Below are 15,537 nucleotides of genomic sequence, written 5' to 3' on the forward strand. Positions count from 1 at the left end.
AATTTGGAACTTCATCGGTAAGACTGCAAAAACCCTGCCAGATTGGAATGGTTAAAAAATACGGCATCAAAATCATGCTTTTGATCCTGCTGTCATAGCCAAAAGGACTTTTTAGTCTTCGTCAATTATTTCCGTGCGTGAGCTTGAAAGGTTAATTTGATCTAGACTGTGCTGTTTTACGACATCTAATCGGCCTTTCTGCAAAGCCGGGTTCCAAAAGTCACTTGGGAATTGTAGTTCTTTTGTCGTGTGTCGCCTTGAAGTGACGTCATAGCAAGTGCCGCTGATTTATTTTTTAAGCCTACACTGAAATTATACTGCATTGTACTTGACGGATGTCTTTCGCTTTACTAATAAAAATAGACGTTTATTATCGTTATTGAAGCCACTTAACATATATCGTATAGCCCCTTGTTGTACTTATGTGTTTGGACTGTCATGGTGTCACATATTCTGACTTTGTGTTTAGTTTATCGTCAATTTCTTCCGCGCTTATGGGCCACCGTAGTATGGCGTTTTGTTGACAGAACAAATTTGTCCAAAAGACTTTGCCGTACAACGTCCACTGCAGTTATGACGTGTACTGACCAACTTCTCGTAAACCACACACGCTTCACCAAACTTTCGTAAAATTGGTGAACGACTACTTCGCGGACGTACCGAACCCTCGTTACTGGACGCCCGTTAAGACCTCATTCGTTCAGTCTTCATGTCCGCTTAAGAATTGCACGTTAATGTGAGCGCCTTATCTTATTTTAGCCTAGCCTAGCTTAATATAGCTGGATACCCGCTAACAAAGAGAGGTATTGGTGATCGCTCAGGAGTGATCAAGTGTTGTGATTGTCGTGTGAAAATGTGCGCAAGAAGAACAGCAGAGTGCGAGGAGGAACTTTGGGGAGAAAAAGCCGACACCGAGAAGACAGCAGGTTTGTTGATTGTTGTCTGAAGCTCATTCTTTTCGCACATGCTTCTCTTTCGGTTTTCATTCACGAGTTGTATAATTATCGCCACGAGGGCAACAACATGTGAGAGAGACACCGCTTAAAAGCTACTTAAACTTTCAACGCAATGTCGAAGGACTTATTTCACAAGCGCGTCAATACATTTCTATTCACGCTTGGTGGCTATATTTTGGATTTAGCCACTACACTGCTTGTTTGTTTTTGTTTTTTTGCTTTTCACATGAAACATTTGTATCACAAAGGCTCTCGAGACGAGCGATTTTCCATCTTTCACAATATCGGGAAAAAAAAGAGAAATACTCTATGGACATGCTGATAAAAGACACTTGCAGCCTCATCCAAGTTGCAGCATGAAGACAACATCGATGTCATAGCTTGCGTCTTATTATAACGTTCCTTTTCAAAAGGAATATCTGAATTGCAAAAAGGCGGCACGGTCGTCCAGTGGTTAGCACATTGACTTCACAGTGCAGAGGTACCGGGTTCGATTCCAGCTCCGGCCTCCCTGTATGGAGTTTGCATGTTCTCCCCGGGGCTGCGTGGGTTTTCTCCGGGTGCTCCGGTTTCCTCCCACATTCCAAAAACATGCATGGCAGGCTGATTGAGCACTCTAAATTGTCCATAGGTGTGAGTGTGGGCGTTCATGGTTGTTCGTCTCTGTGTGCCCTGCGATTGGCTGGCAACCAATTCAGGGTGTCCCCAGCCTACTGCCCGAAGACAGCTGGGATCGGCTCCAGCATCCCCTGCGAAACGAGTGAGGATAAAAGTGGTTTGGAAGATGAATGAATGAATGAATTGCAAGAGCCAATTAGGGAAAACTGTCATTTTCTGATTCAGCGACATAACAATACCTACCATAACTGTTACTAGAGAAACAAAATCACACAACATCAATTTCATGTGAGCATGAACTTGAGCGAACCGGGTATTTGTCTTTGTGTGTCCTGCAGACATCAGTGGAAAATATCCTGATTCTGGCCACCAAAAGACCCTTCCCGTTCGAGAGGAACGGGAGGAGCAGGAGCCCTCACTTATTAAGGAAGAAGAGGACAAACAAGGGCCTCTTCACATTAAGGAGGAAGAGCAAGAGGAGGACATCACCAGGTCACCGTGCGCTGGCGTCCCTCTCAAAAGTGAATGTGAAGAGGAAGAAGATGAAGGTCCAAGTGAGGGCAGCGGAGGGGCGGGGCCTCACGGCAGCTGTAAGTCAAGTCAACACGTGTCAACAGAAGGCGATGGACAATCACCAGCGCACAGACTCTTGGCGCCACTGTCAGACAGTGATGACCCGTTGTCATGCTCTCCTTACACTCATGATGATGACGACGATGATGATGATGACAGTCATACAACAGTTCACACAGACGGCAAACGTTGGAAATGTTCAGAGTGCGGCAAAACGTATGCCTCTAAGAGCAGTTTGAAACAACACACGAGAATGCACACTGGAGAGAAACCTTTTGCCTGTTCACTTTGCGAGAAAAGGTTCTCTCAGAAGGGGGGCTTAACAATACACACTAGAACGCACACTGGTGAGAAACCCTTTGCCTGCTTGGTTTGCAATAAGAGATTTTCTGAGAAGGGAAGCTTAAAACTGCACACGAGAACACACACCGCCGGGACCGCTTTTGTCTGCTCAGTTTGTGGTCAAAGATTCTCTGGCAAGGAAGATTTAAAAGTCCACACAAGGACGCACGTTAATTGGAAACCATATTTATGCACCATTTGCGGTAAAAGTTTTACCGCCAACAAATATTTGAGAGAGCACTCAACGACACACACCGGCGAGAAGCCGTACGCGTGCACAGTGTGCGGTAAAGGTTTCTTCAATAAGGGAAATTTGACAACGCACACGAGAATGCATGCAAGAGAGAAGCCTTTTGCCTGCTTAGATTGTGGTCAACGATTCTCTCAAGAGGAAGATTTGCAGCAGCACGCAAGGACGCACACGGGCGAAAAACCTTACGCGTGCACAGTTTGCGGTAACAGTTTCCTAAACAAGGGCCATTTGACAACGCACACCAGAATACACGCTGGGGAGAGACCTTTTGCTTGCTCGGATTGTGGGCAAACGTTCACTCGAAGGGACCATTTGGCAAGCCACATAAGAACGCATACACGCTAGGGAACGTCGGGGCCTGCTCGGTTCCCGCTGTCCCTCACATTGGATGGTGTATTTACAACAAGGAATCACATACTATGGATTAGACCTGTCTTTTTTTTCCCCGCTGCTTTTTTCCCTTTCTGACATTTTGTACAAGTTTAAAATTCTGAAAAAAAAGTTTTGCCTCTCATCCGAGCGAGCTTCAAATTCTCCGGCATTGACGTTTAACCGTAAAACTAACGATGGGGACATTTGATTCTGAGCAGCCTCGTAATCCTATCGCCAATATGTTCTTGTAGTCTCTGGACTTTCTTCAAAGCCTCATGTCGGCAACTGCGGCAAAACACTTCAGATAAATGAAACTTCGAATAAAACAATCACGAAACAAAGAAGTGCAAGAAGTAGATAAACTGAAGAAATGGTGGAAAGATGGAAAAGTGTCAATGGGATCCTGAATAAAATAAAACTTGAGTGAGGCTCAGTGTATTCGTGTGAATATGTGTGTGCGTGTATTCCAGTACCGGTATTATACATAACACTTAATTATAGTACATAATTAGAATACTTTAGTAATATTTTGTGTTCGATATTCCCCTTCATCTCTTCCTCTCGGCAAACAGACGACAGTGTGAAATAAAGCGACATTACCGTCGGAGCGTCAAACGTCATTGCAGGTAACGTGTTACGTCATTTCCGTTCACCTCCGGCGTCTCTTGGGGGCTGGCCGCAGGTATGTAGGGATTTTTTTTAATGTCGCGTTTTATTGTTTGTTTTTTTCTTCCTAATGTCTGCATTCGCTGAAATTGTGTCAACTCGTACGCGACTCTGCCATTTTTGTTGCCGCTCACGACTGACGAAGAGAAAAAAAGTAAATTGGGGCGTTTGTATTAGCATGCTAACTGCTAGCCTCTCACTTCATGCGATGTTGCTGAAAGAGGGTCTCGCGTGAGAGTCACCTACGAAAAGCGCATTTAAACAGTTTTAAACTCACAAAAATAACATGAGTGTGTATATCTGGAAGTCTTTTTTTATTTATATAATATTCCTACACGCTGTTTATGTGGTCCCTTTTCCCTGGCTTTGGTTCCTTGTCATTCTGTGCTTTATTTGCGTCGTTTGAATTTAGCCGTTAATTTACTTCACCTGCGAAGGGTTGACTAAGGGTGACTTGCGTTTTGACTACGCTTATCATAGTGAACTAAAATTAACGAAATAACTCAGACTGAAAACAAAAGTTAATGAAATAAAATAAAGAAAATACTTTTTTTAATGAAAATTAAACGAAATTACAGTTTAGGTTTACAAAACTGACCAATTGGAGCGAAAATGTCTTTCATTTTTGTCTTTGTCTCAATATCAGAGTTGATTTTAAATATATTGATTTAAGAATTGTTGTCCAACAAAGTCAGCTGTTTTGAGAATTCTAGTTTACTTTATTACACAACACTTGGTTACTTTTAAGTCATCAAAAAACAAAAGGACTACAATTAATACAAAATCGAATGAAAACCAAACGAGAATGAAACAATTTGGAAAAATTAAAACACCCTCTAAACTAGAAATAAACTGCCTGAAAAATTTACTGTTTTGAATAAATTCATAAGTCAAAACGCAATCAAAGCATGCAGCGTATGGAGCACATCCCTTCATTGACAATTCAATCTCGACACACGAGTTAAGGTCACACAAAATGGTGGAAAAAAAGGTTTATTGGCCATGAAGCAACAGGCAGTATCCAACAACGACCATTCCTTCTTTGAGTCAGCTGCTCGTGTAGCTTCCTGACTCATTCTCAAAGTTATTCAGCAATTTCATTGATTGTTTGGATTTTCAAGCTGTTATTTGTCCAGGTAAGAGTAGTGAGAGCAGATTCCCATTTGCAATGGGAGGACTTTCGGAAGGCATAATTGTCATTGCCACATGAAGTCTGTTCAGAGGAGCAACGAAACCATCAGCGGTCGTTTCTATTCTCGCCAGCACACTTGTGCCGCTTGACATAATCCTTGCGAGAAAATCTTTGGCCACACACTGAGCAGGAGAACAGTTTCTCACCAGTGTGCGTTCTTGTGTGTAAGTTCAAGTTGGCCTTCCTCGGGAATCTTCGACCGCACACGGAGCAGAGAAAGGGCTTCTCACCAGTGTGCGTTCGAGTGTGATAGATTAAAGTTCCCTTCACAGAGAAACTTTGACCACACACCGAGCAGGCAAAAGGTTTCTCACCGGTGTGTGCTCTCAGGTGTGCTTGTAAGTGAACTTTCTGAGAGAATCCCTGACCACAAACGGAGCAGGAAAAGGGCTTCTTTCCATTGTGTGTTCTCGTGTGTCTTTTCACGTCTCCCTGCTGAGAGAATCTTTGTCCGCAAACTGAGCAGGCAAAAGGTTTCTCCCCGGTGTGTGTCCTGCTGTGCCGCCTTAACTTTGTATTGTCACCAAATCGTTGACCGCAATCGGAGCAGGCAAAAGGTTTCTCTCCGGTGTGCGTCGTCATATGACATTTTAAAATGCTCTTAAAAGCAAACGTCTTCCCGCACTGATAACATTTCCAGCATTTGCCGTCTGTGTGGCCTGTAATATGACCTCCATCATCATCATCAGTGCATGTAGATTGTGACATCACGTCGTCACTATCCGAGAGTGGCGCCAAGAGGTTATCTGCTGGTGATTGTCCATCACATTCTGTTGTCACGTGTTGACGTGAGTTGCGGCTGCTGCTCAGAGGCTCCGCCCTTCCGCTTGCCGACCTTGAACCTTCACTCTTCAGGGGAACACCAGTGGATGGCGACTTGATGTCCTCCTCCACATCTTCCTCTTTGATGCGAGGGGGTTGGCACTGCTCTTCCCCCGGAATGCACGGCAGCTTTTCTTCCTCATCTTTAATATGCGGCAGCTCTTCTTCGTCTTTCTTGTCAAGGGGTTCCTCTTTAATAGGAGGGGCCTCCTGTCGCCCGGGACCAAGGTCTTCACTGGCGCCTTTCATAGACAAGAAGACAAAACACATGACTTTGTAAAATCGGTTCCCCTGTCGCAACTTTGCTGTTTGTCTATAAATGGAGGGTCATGAGGGCGGCCAGATTAAGTTAATAGCCGGTAAAGATCAATAAGAAAATAGACAATTTGACAAGTAAATGATCGTAAAAAGTGTCAAATAATTCAGTACACAACACAAGATTCAATTCTGACAGTCGTCATCATGACTTTCACACCACAGCACCCAAATACGATGGCTGAGAAGTCATTATTATACCATCCAGTCATGCTTTCACGAAATTATAGATTTTATTTAATGAACTGTGTGGACTGTGGATGGTATGACAAAAAATGATGGACTCAGGCACGTCAACACCTCAACGAGGCGTTTTGTCACCTTGGCCAAGCCACTGAATAAAATCTGGTTGCACTCCTGATGGCACAAACAGTAGGATGGCCGTCAACAAACCTGCGGTGCGTAACTCATCTCGAAGCTTCTCGTTGTGTTTTGGGCCACAAAATTCCTCCTCGGACTCTGTCCGACTTGCGTACATATTCGTTCGCGCGATCATCACGAAACTTCAGGCTCACACATAGTCGATGTCGACGGAGCGACGTGTCGCGAGCAACCGCTTCTCTTTGTCGGCGGCGAGCGAGCTAAGCTAAAGTAGCCCGTGAAGCTTCAACAGGTGCCCAGGGATGACTTTAATCGGACACGAAAATCGTTTTAGTTTGATACGGTAATGCTGGGTGTCTTATGTCGAGGTTTCAACGAGGTCGGTCCAAATTTGGGGCAAATCCAATGCAGAGCCTGAAAAGGGAAAAAAAAAAGTCGAACGATAGCGGGCAACTACGGCAACACAATTTGAACAAATTTAATACCACGCGCGAATCGCCAGGACAGTCAAACAAAACCACTTAAATGAATTCGCGTAAGAGCAAATAAAAATGCAATAAACTTATTTTATTGAATTTTTACGCGTCAGTTCGCGTTTTAATTACCCATGTGGGATTTCCGTGCATTGTCTGCTCTAGTGCAGATTTTTGTGTATGTTGTCTGTTCTGTCCGTGGGGTGAGGGGGCGACTTACTTTTCCAGTCATGGACAACGACTATCCGTTGTCTCTATTTTACAAAAACACACCAACAACCGATATAGGATTCTTTTTTTTCGCAGACTGGGGAGAATACATGCTTCTATTAATTTTACCAAGTCTGTTAAATGTCTCCATTGATTTCCCATTGGTCCGTTTTCCAGTCCAAACTGGAGTCTCATGAAGCAACCCCAAGCAGGCTGCGGCAGGCAGCAAAACATGACGAGCCAAAAACAAAATAGTCGGCCCCACTCTGAAGGTTATTGAATTGGATCGGTCAATCAATCGCAGGCCCGACCCGGCAGACTAGCCTGGCCACTTTCTCTCCTAGTCCGATTGGACCAGTTCGGCCTCCAAATCCTTGAAGAAATCCCGCCTCTCCAGGGCGATGTCGTGGATGATGGTGTCCAGCAGCAGCCTGGCCGAGTTCCTCTTCTCCAGGGTGTTGTTCACCTCGGCCATCAGCCACTGGAAGAAATTCACCTCGATATCTCGCTCCACCGGATCATAGAAGTAACCGTGTCTCCTCAGCGAGGCGAAGACGGCGGGGAAAAGTTTGGAGAGGAACTGCTGCGCGCACGCTTGGGCGGCGATCATCTCGGCCGTTTCTTTCTCTTTCCTCACCGCCTCCTTCTGCTGGGCAATGCGGCACTCCTTTTCCTCGTTGCGGCGGCGCTCCTGCTCCTGCAGTCGCTGCACTTCGGCCAACTCGGCGTTTCTTAGCTGCTCGAAGGCCCTCTGCTGGGCTCGCAAACAAGCCAGCTCTTCCTCTTCCATCACCTCCAGGAGAGACTGCTCGATGGTTTTGCCCACCAGGACCTCCAACACCGGTTGCACCTCCCTGTCAAAGTCAAACAACTCCCCCTCTTCGATTTGCGTGGCGACATCTTCGCCAGATTTGGCGGGGATGAATAGCGGCGTTGCCGGCCTGTCCAAGAAACGATCCGTTTGCGAGTCGATATCTTTCGTCACCAGGATGTTACTCAGCTCCTCCAGATAGGAGTCGGTTTGCACGTCAATGTGTTTTCTACCGGGCAGGTTGTCGTGAGTCTTGAACCAGACGTGGTCCCTGGACCTCATGAACTCCACCGACCTCCTCCGGAATCGGTGTTGCTGTTGAATATCGGCCCCCTGCATCGTTGTCTTCGCCGGCAACATGTGTTGACCGTGAACGTTCCCGCGGATGACCCGTCGGTCGTACATAATATTTCCATACTGGGGACTTTCCGTGGGGGACCCGCTGAACTTTGAGCGGCTCTCGACCGGCCTGGGCCGACTGGCGAACACGTACGTTGCATTTTTATCCCGTTGACTGACTGAAGTCATCGTGGCAAATGGGGGACACTAGCCGATCTGCGTTAACACTTTGTTCTTGTGGCGACTTTCTCAGTTTTTCATACCAGGACTCGGCTCATCGGGGGATGGAATGTGGCGAACGATCAAATTCAATACAAACGATCACGATGGTCAAGTTCTGCTTCTGATCGGAGCTTGCTTGAGGCTGAGATAGTCGTCTTGGACGCTTCTTCACCGCCATTCGTTTTCTTGAGCTTTAGTTTGTGTTTGAACTCCTTACAGGAGTTGACAACCCCTTTGACCCGATAACACGGTAAGATGTCCAGTGTAGTAATCGCTGTACCTGAAACGGTCAAAGGAGAAATGATTACTTAAGACTTGGTCCAATGCTCGGTATACAACAGTTTGCAGTGGTCAAAAATAATCTGTTGTTGTTGCCCGGTGTGCTTTGTGAAATGACTGTGCGGCATACCGCTTAGTTCACTTGTCTTGCGGTAAAATACCTTTTTTGGGGTAGAGGTGTTAAGATGGCGCAGCGTTCATTTTATGAAATGGACTCTTGCATGATTCTAATTATCTTTTTATAGCGCCATCTTGTGTTCAATAATGCCCACTTGGCCTCCATGGGAGCCCGCTCATCCTGGAAGGGGCATGCCCCACCTGTGGCCCCTTCTCAAGGCTTATCTCATTTTCCCCAAGTGAGGTTTTGTGAGTTTTTCCCTTGAACCTCCTGCGGGACTTTTCTGTGACTAAGGGCTATCATAAATCAATTTGGCTAGATTTTCTGTCTGCCTAAAAAAAATTCAACATAAAGATGACCTCATTTTATCGAAAGAGTGGTTCTTAACACGAATGAACGACGACTGATATGCACACTTTTGTTGACCAGTCCGGCGAGGCATTAACGGGGGACACTCCCCATCTCGAATTTAGAACTGACAAAGCCTTTTGCATTTAAAGGTGAAACATCTTTAACAAAAAACAGTCCAGTTGCCTTGATTCAACCTTGGACAGTTTATCTTGACCCGAATGACTAACAAGCCAGTATCAGTATAGTTTTCATCTACCTAAGACTTCAAAAATAGTCATCACATACCGGCAGCATCCCCCAATTGCTTTGCTTTTAGCTCTATTCATCTCAGTTGGTCGTAGTCTTCCCAACCCGACGCTTTGATAGCAACACGCTTCACGAGGATGATTAGCTCTTTTTTACGCGACTGACGTTATCGCTAATCCAAACCTTGTGACATCATTTGATTGCAAGCAGGGTCATAAACTGCAAGGCCTTGTGACATCATTTCTGATCAGTCACATATACAATTTCCAAACAACGAGCTCGGTCATTTTTTTTTTTTTGCCATTGACCCTATGTTCAAACCACCAGTTAAAAAAAAAAGTACTTCATTACTGTAGTGTAAAAGCAAAACACTAACGTCGTTAGCTTCCACAGTGTGGGCTAAGCCAAATCATTGGTGATTTTGTTATTGTGATGTTGACGTGTTAAAAATATATGATGTAATGTTAGTCTTACATCATGATGCATTCTTTTTGGGTGAGTAATCCTGTAAAAGACAAAATGGATGAAAAACAATTACAGCTCTGTAGTTGAAATAAGCGCCCTCTGCAGGCCAGACCTGGAACATGAAGTATTTCATCGTTTTTTTTTTTTTTTTTTTAATCAACGATTGCAAAAAGTGCCAAAACGAAATCATTCAATGTCTCTTTTAAGCATTTTAACTATTTTAGTAAGTATGGAATTATTTGTTTATTGTTGACATTTTTGATTTCAATATTCACTTGTCTGTGTCGAATTATATTGGCATGTATTTCAATATTATCAATGTATTTCAATATTTAATTTTTATTTTTTTTGGTCACTTGTCCCACACGGAGGTCTTGGCATCAAATTAACAAATACATAAATGATTGGTTACATTGCAATAAAACTAATATCGAATATTTCAAAATTGAAATTAATTCTGAAATAGTTCTTGATGACACATTTAACTCTTTAATCTCGGCACTCTCAGTCCTCCATGTGAGTGCATATATTTCTTCTCAAAAAATCAGTTGACGCTGACAAGTAAAGTAAAACAGAAGCATTTGAGCAGCAGACTTATTTATTTCATATAATTATCAGGGTTCTTATGATAATAACAACGCTGATATCGACCAGAGCAACAAAAATGTTAGCAAACACAAACAGTATTTTTTTTCTTTGTGTTAATCTTTTGTCATCGATATTTCAAAAAGGTCCAGAAGCCTCGCTGGCCACCATCTTGACAGTTAATGCTAATTGCTAACAGGTGACGACTGCTGCATTATTTGTTTTGATTGGCCAGGGACCTGTCGATAATCTTCAACTGTCTCAGAATTTTTTTTTTGTAATTAACAGTGGACATCTGATGTGTCTGCTTCCCCGCTCCCATCTGTACCATTTCTGGCCCCCTTGACCATCCAATAATACAGTCAATCTTTAAGCAGCACTCATTCAACATCAAGGTTGTACTCGTAGGTTGAAAAACAAAGACTAGTATCAGAAAGAAATAACCAGTACGTTTTTCTACTGCTGCGGATAAAGTGCGTACTGGTTGAATAAATACTCCAAATGCTTTCCATACAAGAAAAAAGAAATGAATAGCAAGCGAGTCATTCTACTAGTGCGCTAATTTTCTTTTTTGTAGGAGCGGAGAATTTCATGAGTCTTACTAGTGAGTCCAATGGGAGTGCTAGTCCATGGACTTTGAACTGGGTATCAAGGATGTCAACTTTAAGGCCATTTGTGCAGCCGTTTCATTGCTATCCTTGGTAGTTATCTTTCGGTTGAACGAGTGGGCCAAAAGTGGCACTGGTCGTGGCAGCCATTTTGTGACATAGAAAACTTTGGAATGAAACCGTAGCGAATAAAAAAAAAAGGATTTTTATTGACACATGATGTCATGTGCGCCTTCATGTGGCGGGAGCAGTCCTTAGCGCGCGGAGGGTGCGGGGCTGGAGGGAAGGTGGGGGCTGGGGGCAGTTCTGGGTTTTTTTAGGGCGACGCTGTCCTAGAAGGTCTTCCTGTGGATGGCACGTGCTCTGTCTTCCTCATACTCCCGCTTGGACACCCACATCTTCTTGAAGGTGTCCAACGACGCCAAGATGGAGCCTCTGCGGGTGTGCGGGGCCACACAGTCACGTGTGTTACTTGCAGCATGAATGCAACTAATCTTAACTCATTGACTACAGCGCACGTTTATGTTCCTCCAGAACATTTTTTCAGCGGCTAGACCAAGGAAGAGAGTCCTGCTCAGTTTGTATGAGAAATTCGAGCTTCTACGTGATTGTACTTACAAGCAAACGCCAGTAGATGGCGGTGTTGCATCACTTCAGATGGGATTTTTAAAAAATATATATATATTTGTGGCGTATTTGTTGAGTGCAAGATGGAGAAAAAAGTCAGGTGTTGTGCAATAACGTAAACAACCGTTGGACCTACAGAACTAAATGCATTTCAAATTAACCCCGAAAGCACACGTATGATATGAATTGACAAAAACGTCAACGTTTTATAAATGTGTGTATAAACTCTTTTGCCATAGCTTAAATTATATTATTTGTATTGTTACTAGATGTGAGTAGTGCCAACAGAACTCTGCTTTGAAAATGTCTGGCAGCCCACGAGTTAAAAAGAACAAGAAATAAACCAAAATTACCCGATCCACGTGGAGTACAGTCTCTCCTGGGGGGCCGAAATCTGCACAAACACACGCATTAGTCAAAATACGTTAGCAGGGAAGGAGAAGAAGGAGAAGTCTAACCTTGATTTTGACATCTTTGGGCGCAAGCTTCTTCACTTCAGTCAGTAATCGCTCTCCAAAGCCTGCGGGTGGGGGGGTGAAAGTGAGTCACACGGCGTTTGGCGACAGACGGACAGGTGGCGAGCGCTCGCACCTTTGATAAGTGTGGACCCCCCGCACAACACGATAGTGGAGAAGAGCGTGCGCCTCAGATCCAAATCTGACTTCTGGATGGCGTAGGCCAGAACCTCGTGGATGCCCGAGCTCTCGTCGCCCACCAGGTCGGGCCGGAACAGCAGCTCGGGGGCACGGAAGCGGGCGGGCCCAATCTGTACGCAACGGCGGGATTGGTCAAGCGTCGGAAGGGGGCGTTGATTCGACGGCAGACAGGGGCCTACTCACATTTAAGGCGCTCCCGTCGGGGAGGACGTACTGAGCCTTCTCAGTCTCCAGAGTCTCGTCCTTCTGAGGGTTCAGCGACAAGTAGCACGCCCTCTGGTGGCGAACACGAGCACTACGTCATCATGGGCATTGGACTACTATTTATCCAATTGTTTGCGTCGAACTCAAAATTCTGACAAGTTTCATTGTTAAAGTAGCAGTTTTGCAAAACGTTTTTGTAAAGACGTGTTTATGTACATACTGTGGTGCCTTGAGATACGAGTGACTCATCTTTTGGGTTTCTCAAGAGACGATCTGATGACGCGCCAACTTTTTGACAGATAATGTAATTGTAGTCAAGCACATATTCTTTATCCTCTGGAAAGACCAGGTAATATTACTGCAGCTTACTGACAATGTTCATGTGACTACTGCCAAAATGGTTGAATTGCTCACATTATATTTAATTATACCTATACGGTTTGTTTTTTCAGAAAATGATCTTGTTCTTAATTTTTGGACACCACAAACGGGCCGAATATCAATCAAGCCACCAACACGCCGCCTCACCTCCTTGATGGTGCGCACCACCTCGAACTCGGCCGAGGTGTTGAAATTGTAGCCTTCCTTGCGCAGGAGCAGGCGCAGGTAACGCGACACATCCCTGCCGGCGATGTCCACGCGCATGATGGAGTGCGGGATGGCAAAGCCCTCGTAGATAGGCACCACGTGCGTCACGCCGTCGCCCGAATCCAGCACCACACCCGTGGTGCGTCCAGTGGCGTACCTGAGCAGGACGACAACCCTGTCAATCTCCACCACAGGTACTCCACGAATCCTTTCCGCTCCACGCTGAACTTTACGACCATCTCAATTTAGTGAAGAGCGCATTAAATGGCGCACTTACAAACTAAGCACCGCCTGCATGGAGATGAAGAGCGCGGGAACGTTAAAGGTCTCAAAGAAAACCTCGGCGGCCTTCTCACGGTTCTTGCTGGGGTTGAGAGGCGCTTCGGTTAGAAGAACAGGATGCTGAGGAGCACAAACAGAAACCGCTTGACAAACGCCACTTTCTTCTTGTTCGTCAGGAAGAGCACGACGAGCCCACCTCCTCAGAGAAGGTCTGCAGCTGCTCCTTGGAGTAAACGTACTGCCAGATCCTCTCCATGTCATTCCAGTCCTTCACGATGCCGTGCTCCATCGGGTAGCGAACTGACAGCAGACCGCGGTGCTCCTGGCACACGTAAGCAAATATATGTAACATGCGTACATGTACTCAAGACACCCTCACGTCGGCGCTTACCTCTGCTTTGGGCCCGATAAAAAGATCTCCCTCCAAGGCACCCGCCATGACACGCACATGTTTAGGACGCCCAACACTGCACCACACACACAACAATATTAATTGTTGCTTCACAATCAGTGCACGCTTTTGATCAAACCTGAAGAAGAGCCACCGGCACGACTTACTAGTTGGGAAAACAATATTTGGGGATCTGGTCTCCAGCGAAACCAGCCTTGATGACCCCTGAACCCTGCACACACAATTATAAAAAGCAGCAGCGTGATTCAACATGAAGAGTTTTGAGGAAGCTCATGAGACAGGGGCTTCAGGACACGCAAAACAACAATCAACTACTTTGTTTCACGAACATCAGGCCATCTGTGCTGGATCACCACCCCGGTGCAATTGTCACATACACATGATTGGTTCTTCTCCACGATTATTCCATACAGTCGTCATATTAAGGCGTGTGCAAAAATATTGATAAATAAATACATTGCAATATTCTCCTCCACAATTACATTTCAATTCATCACTTTGTGTGAGGGGCACTCAAGTGTGATTTATAAGAAATAGGGCTGCAACCAACCATTATTTTAATAAATATACGGACCGATGGTTTTTAGTTTGCGGTTGGTGGATAACTTACGGTAAATTTGGCTCTAATTTCATGACTAAGGGCACTCCTCATAGACACCGACTTAATTATTTGAAAGTAAGCTTCAACCAAGCAACTTTTTTCAGAGTTCAACATTTTTTTTTTTTTTTTGTAAAATGCAGAAACAACATTTTGGGTTGTTTGGATTCCTTACATTTTCTACTCTAGTTTCTTATCCAGGTTTTGGTTGTTAGTTTTGTTTTAAAAGAAAAACGATACATGCCATGGAATGTTTTTCCTATTGTGGAAGACGACATTTCTGAGCATTTAAGGTTGCCCAGCCCTGATGTAGGCGAATTAAAAGCGGCATATACAACTGCAAAGTATTGTGATGATGAATCTAATTAAAAAATATATATATTCAACATTTTATTTTGAATATATATATTTTTTAAAGTGGTAAGTGTGCAGCTAGGCAGCATTTGCCATCTGTCATTTTGCAGGTTCATTAGCAGCCGGGTCAGCTAGCATTTGTTGCTAGCTCTCATTAATGCTAACTGGCTGAATAAAAAATAAATCCCCGTCGATCTTCCGTTTCTGTTCGCCGTCAGTTATCGGTACGTATAATAGCTGAAAATAATAATAAGGTGGCGGTCTGGATAAGCAAAAGGCTGCGACTAGCACCAAGACAAAAGCGCAGCTAAGCTAAGAGCTAGTCCGCGACGGCCTCAGTTTGGGTGTGGGGTTGAATGACGTCAACATACTCACGTTATCGATCACTACGGGCTGATTAGCTAAAATGTCATAGGACTCCATGACGGACGAGAATGTTGAGGCGCGCGTCTGTCGGCGTCCACTTTCGGTGCTGAATGACGTCCAAGGCGTGAGGGGAAAAAGACGTCCGCCCGTCGGTTCGTTCGTTCGTTCGTTCGCTGCGCCGATGAGCAGAGCGACCGCATCCGCCGCTGCAGTCCGCTCCGCCGCGCCTCTCCTGTCACGTCCCGCCCTCCGGCCACGCTATATGTCAGCACGGTGGCTGACAGCTGCTCTGGCGAGTCACAACAAAGCATTT

The 15,537-nt window shown here is 44.9% G+C and overlaps 4 protein-coding genes across 4 annotated transcripts; 1 reads left to right on the forward strand and 3 right to left on the reverse strand.

Moving 5' to 3' along the window:
* The first annotated feature begins 553 nt into the window (after positions 1–553).
* Positions 554–15,345, forward strand: LOC127591022 (oocyte zinc finger protein XlCOF6.1-like). The gene is made up of 4 exons (XM_052050787.1): positions 554–926; positions 1,913–3,796; positions 13,077–13,406; positions 13,671–15,345. Exons 1-2 carry the CDS (start codon positions 854–856, stop codon positions 3,085–3,087), a joined length of 1,248 nt encoding a protein of 415 aa, XP_051906747.1. The 5' UTR covers positions 554–853; the 3' UTR covers positions 3,088–3,796; positions 13,077–13,406; positions 13,671–15,345.
* On the reverse strand, positions 4,758–6,885 carry LOC127591035 (zinc finger protein 239-like). Its single transcript, XM_052050812.1, has 2 exons — positions 6,503–6,885; positions 4,758–6,036 (listed from the first exon to the last, which is right to left on the reverse strand). The coding sequence occupies exons 1-2, from the start codon at positions 6,603–6,605 to the stop codon at positions 5,018–5,020; spliced, it is 1,122 nt and encodes a 373-aa protein (XP_051906772.1). The 5' UTR covers positions 6,606–6,885; the 3' UTR covers positions 4,758–5,017.
* Positions 7,324–8,529, reverse strand: LOC127591046 (radial spoke head protein 3 homolog). Its single transcript, XM_052050828.1, has one exon. The coding sequence runs from the start codon at positions 8,450–8,452 to the stop codon at positions 7,454–7,456; it is 999 nt and encodes a 332-aa protein (XP_051906788.1). The 5' UTR covers positions 8,453–8,529; the 3' UTR covers positions 7,324–7,453.
* actr1b (actin related protein 1B) lies at positions 10,525–15,385 on the reverse strand. Its single transcript, XM_052050809.1, has 11 exons — positions 15,234–15,385; positions 14,053–14,117; positions 13,886–13,961; positions 13,691–13,816; positions 13,490–13,614; positions 13,153–13,369; positions 12,604–12,696; positions 12,356–12,530; positions 12,223–12,284; positions 12,118–12,158; positions 10,525–11,572 (listed from the first exon to the last, which is right to left on the reverse strand). Exons 1-11 carry the CDS (start codon positions 15,279–15,281, stop codon positions 11,470–11,472), a joined length of 1,131 nt encoding a protein of 376 aa, XP_051906769.1. The 5' UTR covers positions 15,282–15,385; the 3' UTR covers positions 10,525–11,469.
* Positions 15,386–15,537: the final 152 nt, after the last annotated feature.

The sequence above is a fragment of the Hippocampus zosterae genome, chromosome 18 (genome assembly GCF_025434085.1).
Source record: "Hippocampus zosterae strain Florida chromosome 18, ASM2543408v3, whole genome shotgun sequence".
Classification (NCBI taxonomy): domain Eukaryota; kingdom Metazoa; phylum Chordata; class Actinopteri; order Syngnathiformes; family Syngnathidae; genus Hippocampus; species Hippocampus zosterae.

Excerpts from the sequence above, each read along its gene's own strand:
- LOC127591022 (XM_052050787.1), top strand. The coding sequence starts at position 854 with ATGTGCGCAAGAAGAACAGCAGAGTGCGAGGAGGAACTTTGGGGAGAA. Across the intron at positions 927-1,912 it reads CGACACCGAGAAGACAGCAG|ACATCAGTGGAAAATATCCT; the intron begins GTTTGTTGATTG and ends TGTGTCCTGCAG.
- LOC127591035 (XM_052050812.1), bottom strand. The coding sequence starts at position 6,605 with ATGATCGCGCGAACGAATATGTACGCAAGTCGGACAGAGTCCGAGGAG. Across the intron at positions 6,037-6,502 it reads AGATGAGTTACGCACCGCAG|GCGCCAGTGAAGACCTTGGT; the intron begins GTTTGTTGACGG and ends TGTCTATGAAAG.
- LOC127591046 (XM_052050828.1), bottom strand. The coding sequence starts at position 8,452 with ATGACTTCAGTCAGTCAACGGGATAAAAATGCAACGTACGTGTTCGCC.
- actr1b (XM_052050809.1), bottom strand. The coding sequence starts at position 15,281 with ATGGAGTCCTATGACATTTTAGCTAATCAGCCCGTAGTGATCGATAAC. Across the intron at positions 14,118-15,233 it reads AGCCCGTAGTGATCGATAAC|GGTTCAGGGGTCATCAAGGC; the intron begins GTGAGTATGTTG and ends TTGTGTGTGCAG. Across the intron at positions 13,370-13,489 it reads ATGCAGGCGGTGCTTAGTTT|GTACGCCACTGGACGCACCA; the intron begins GTAAGTGCGCCA and ends CGTCCTGCTCAG.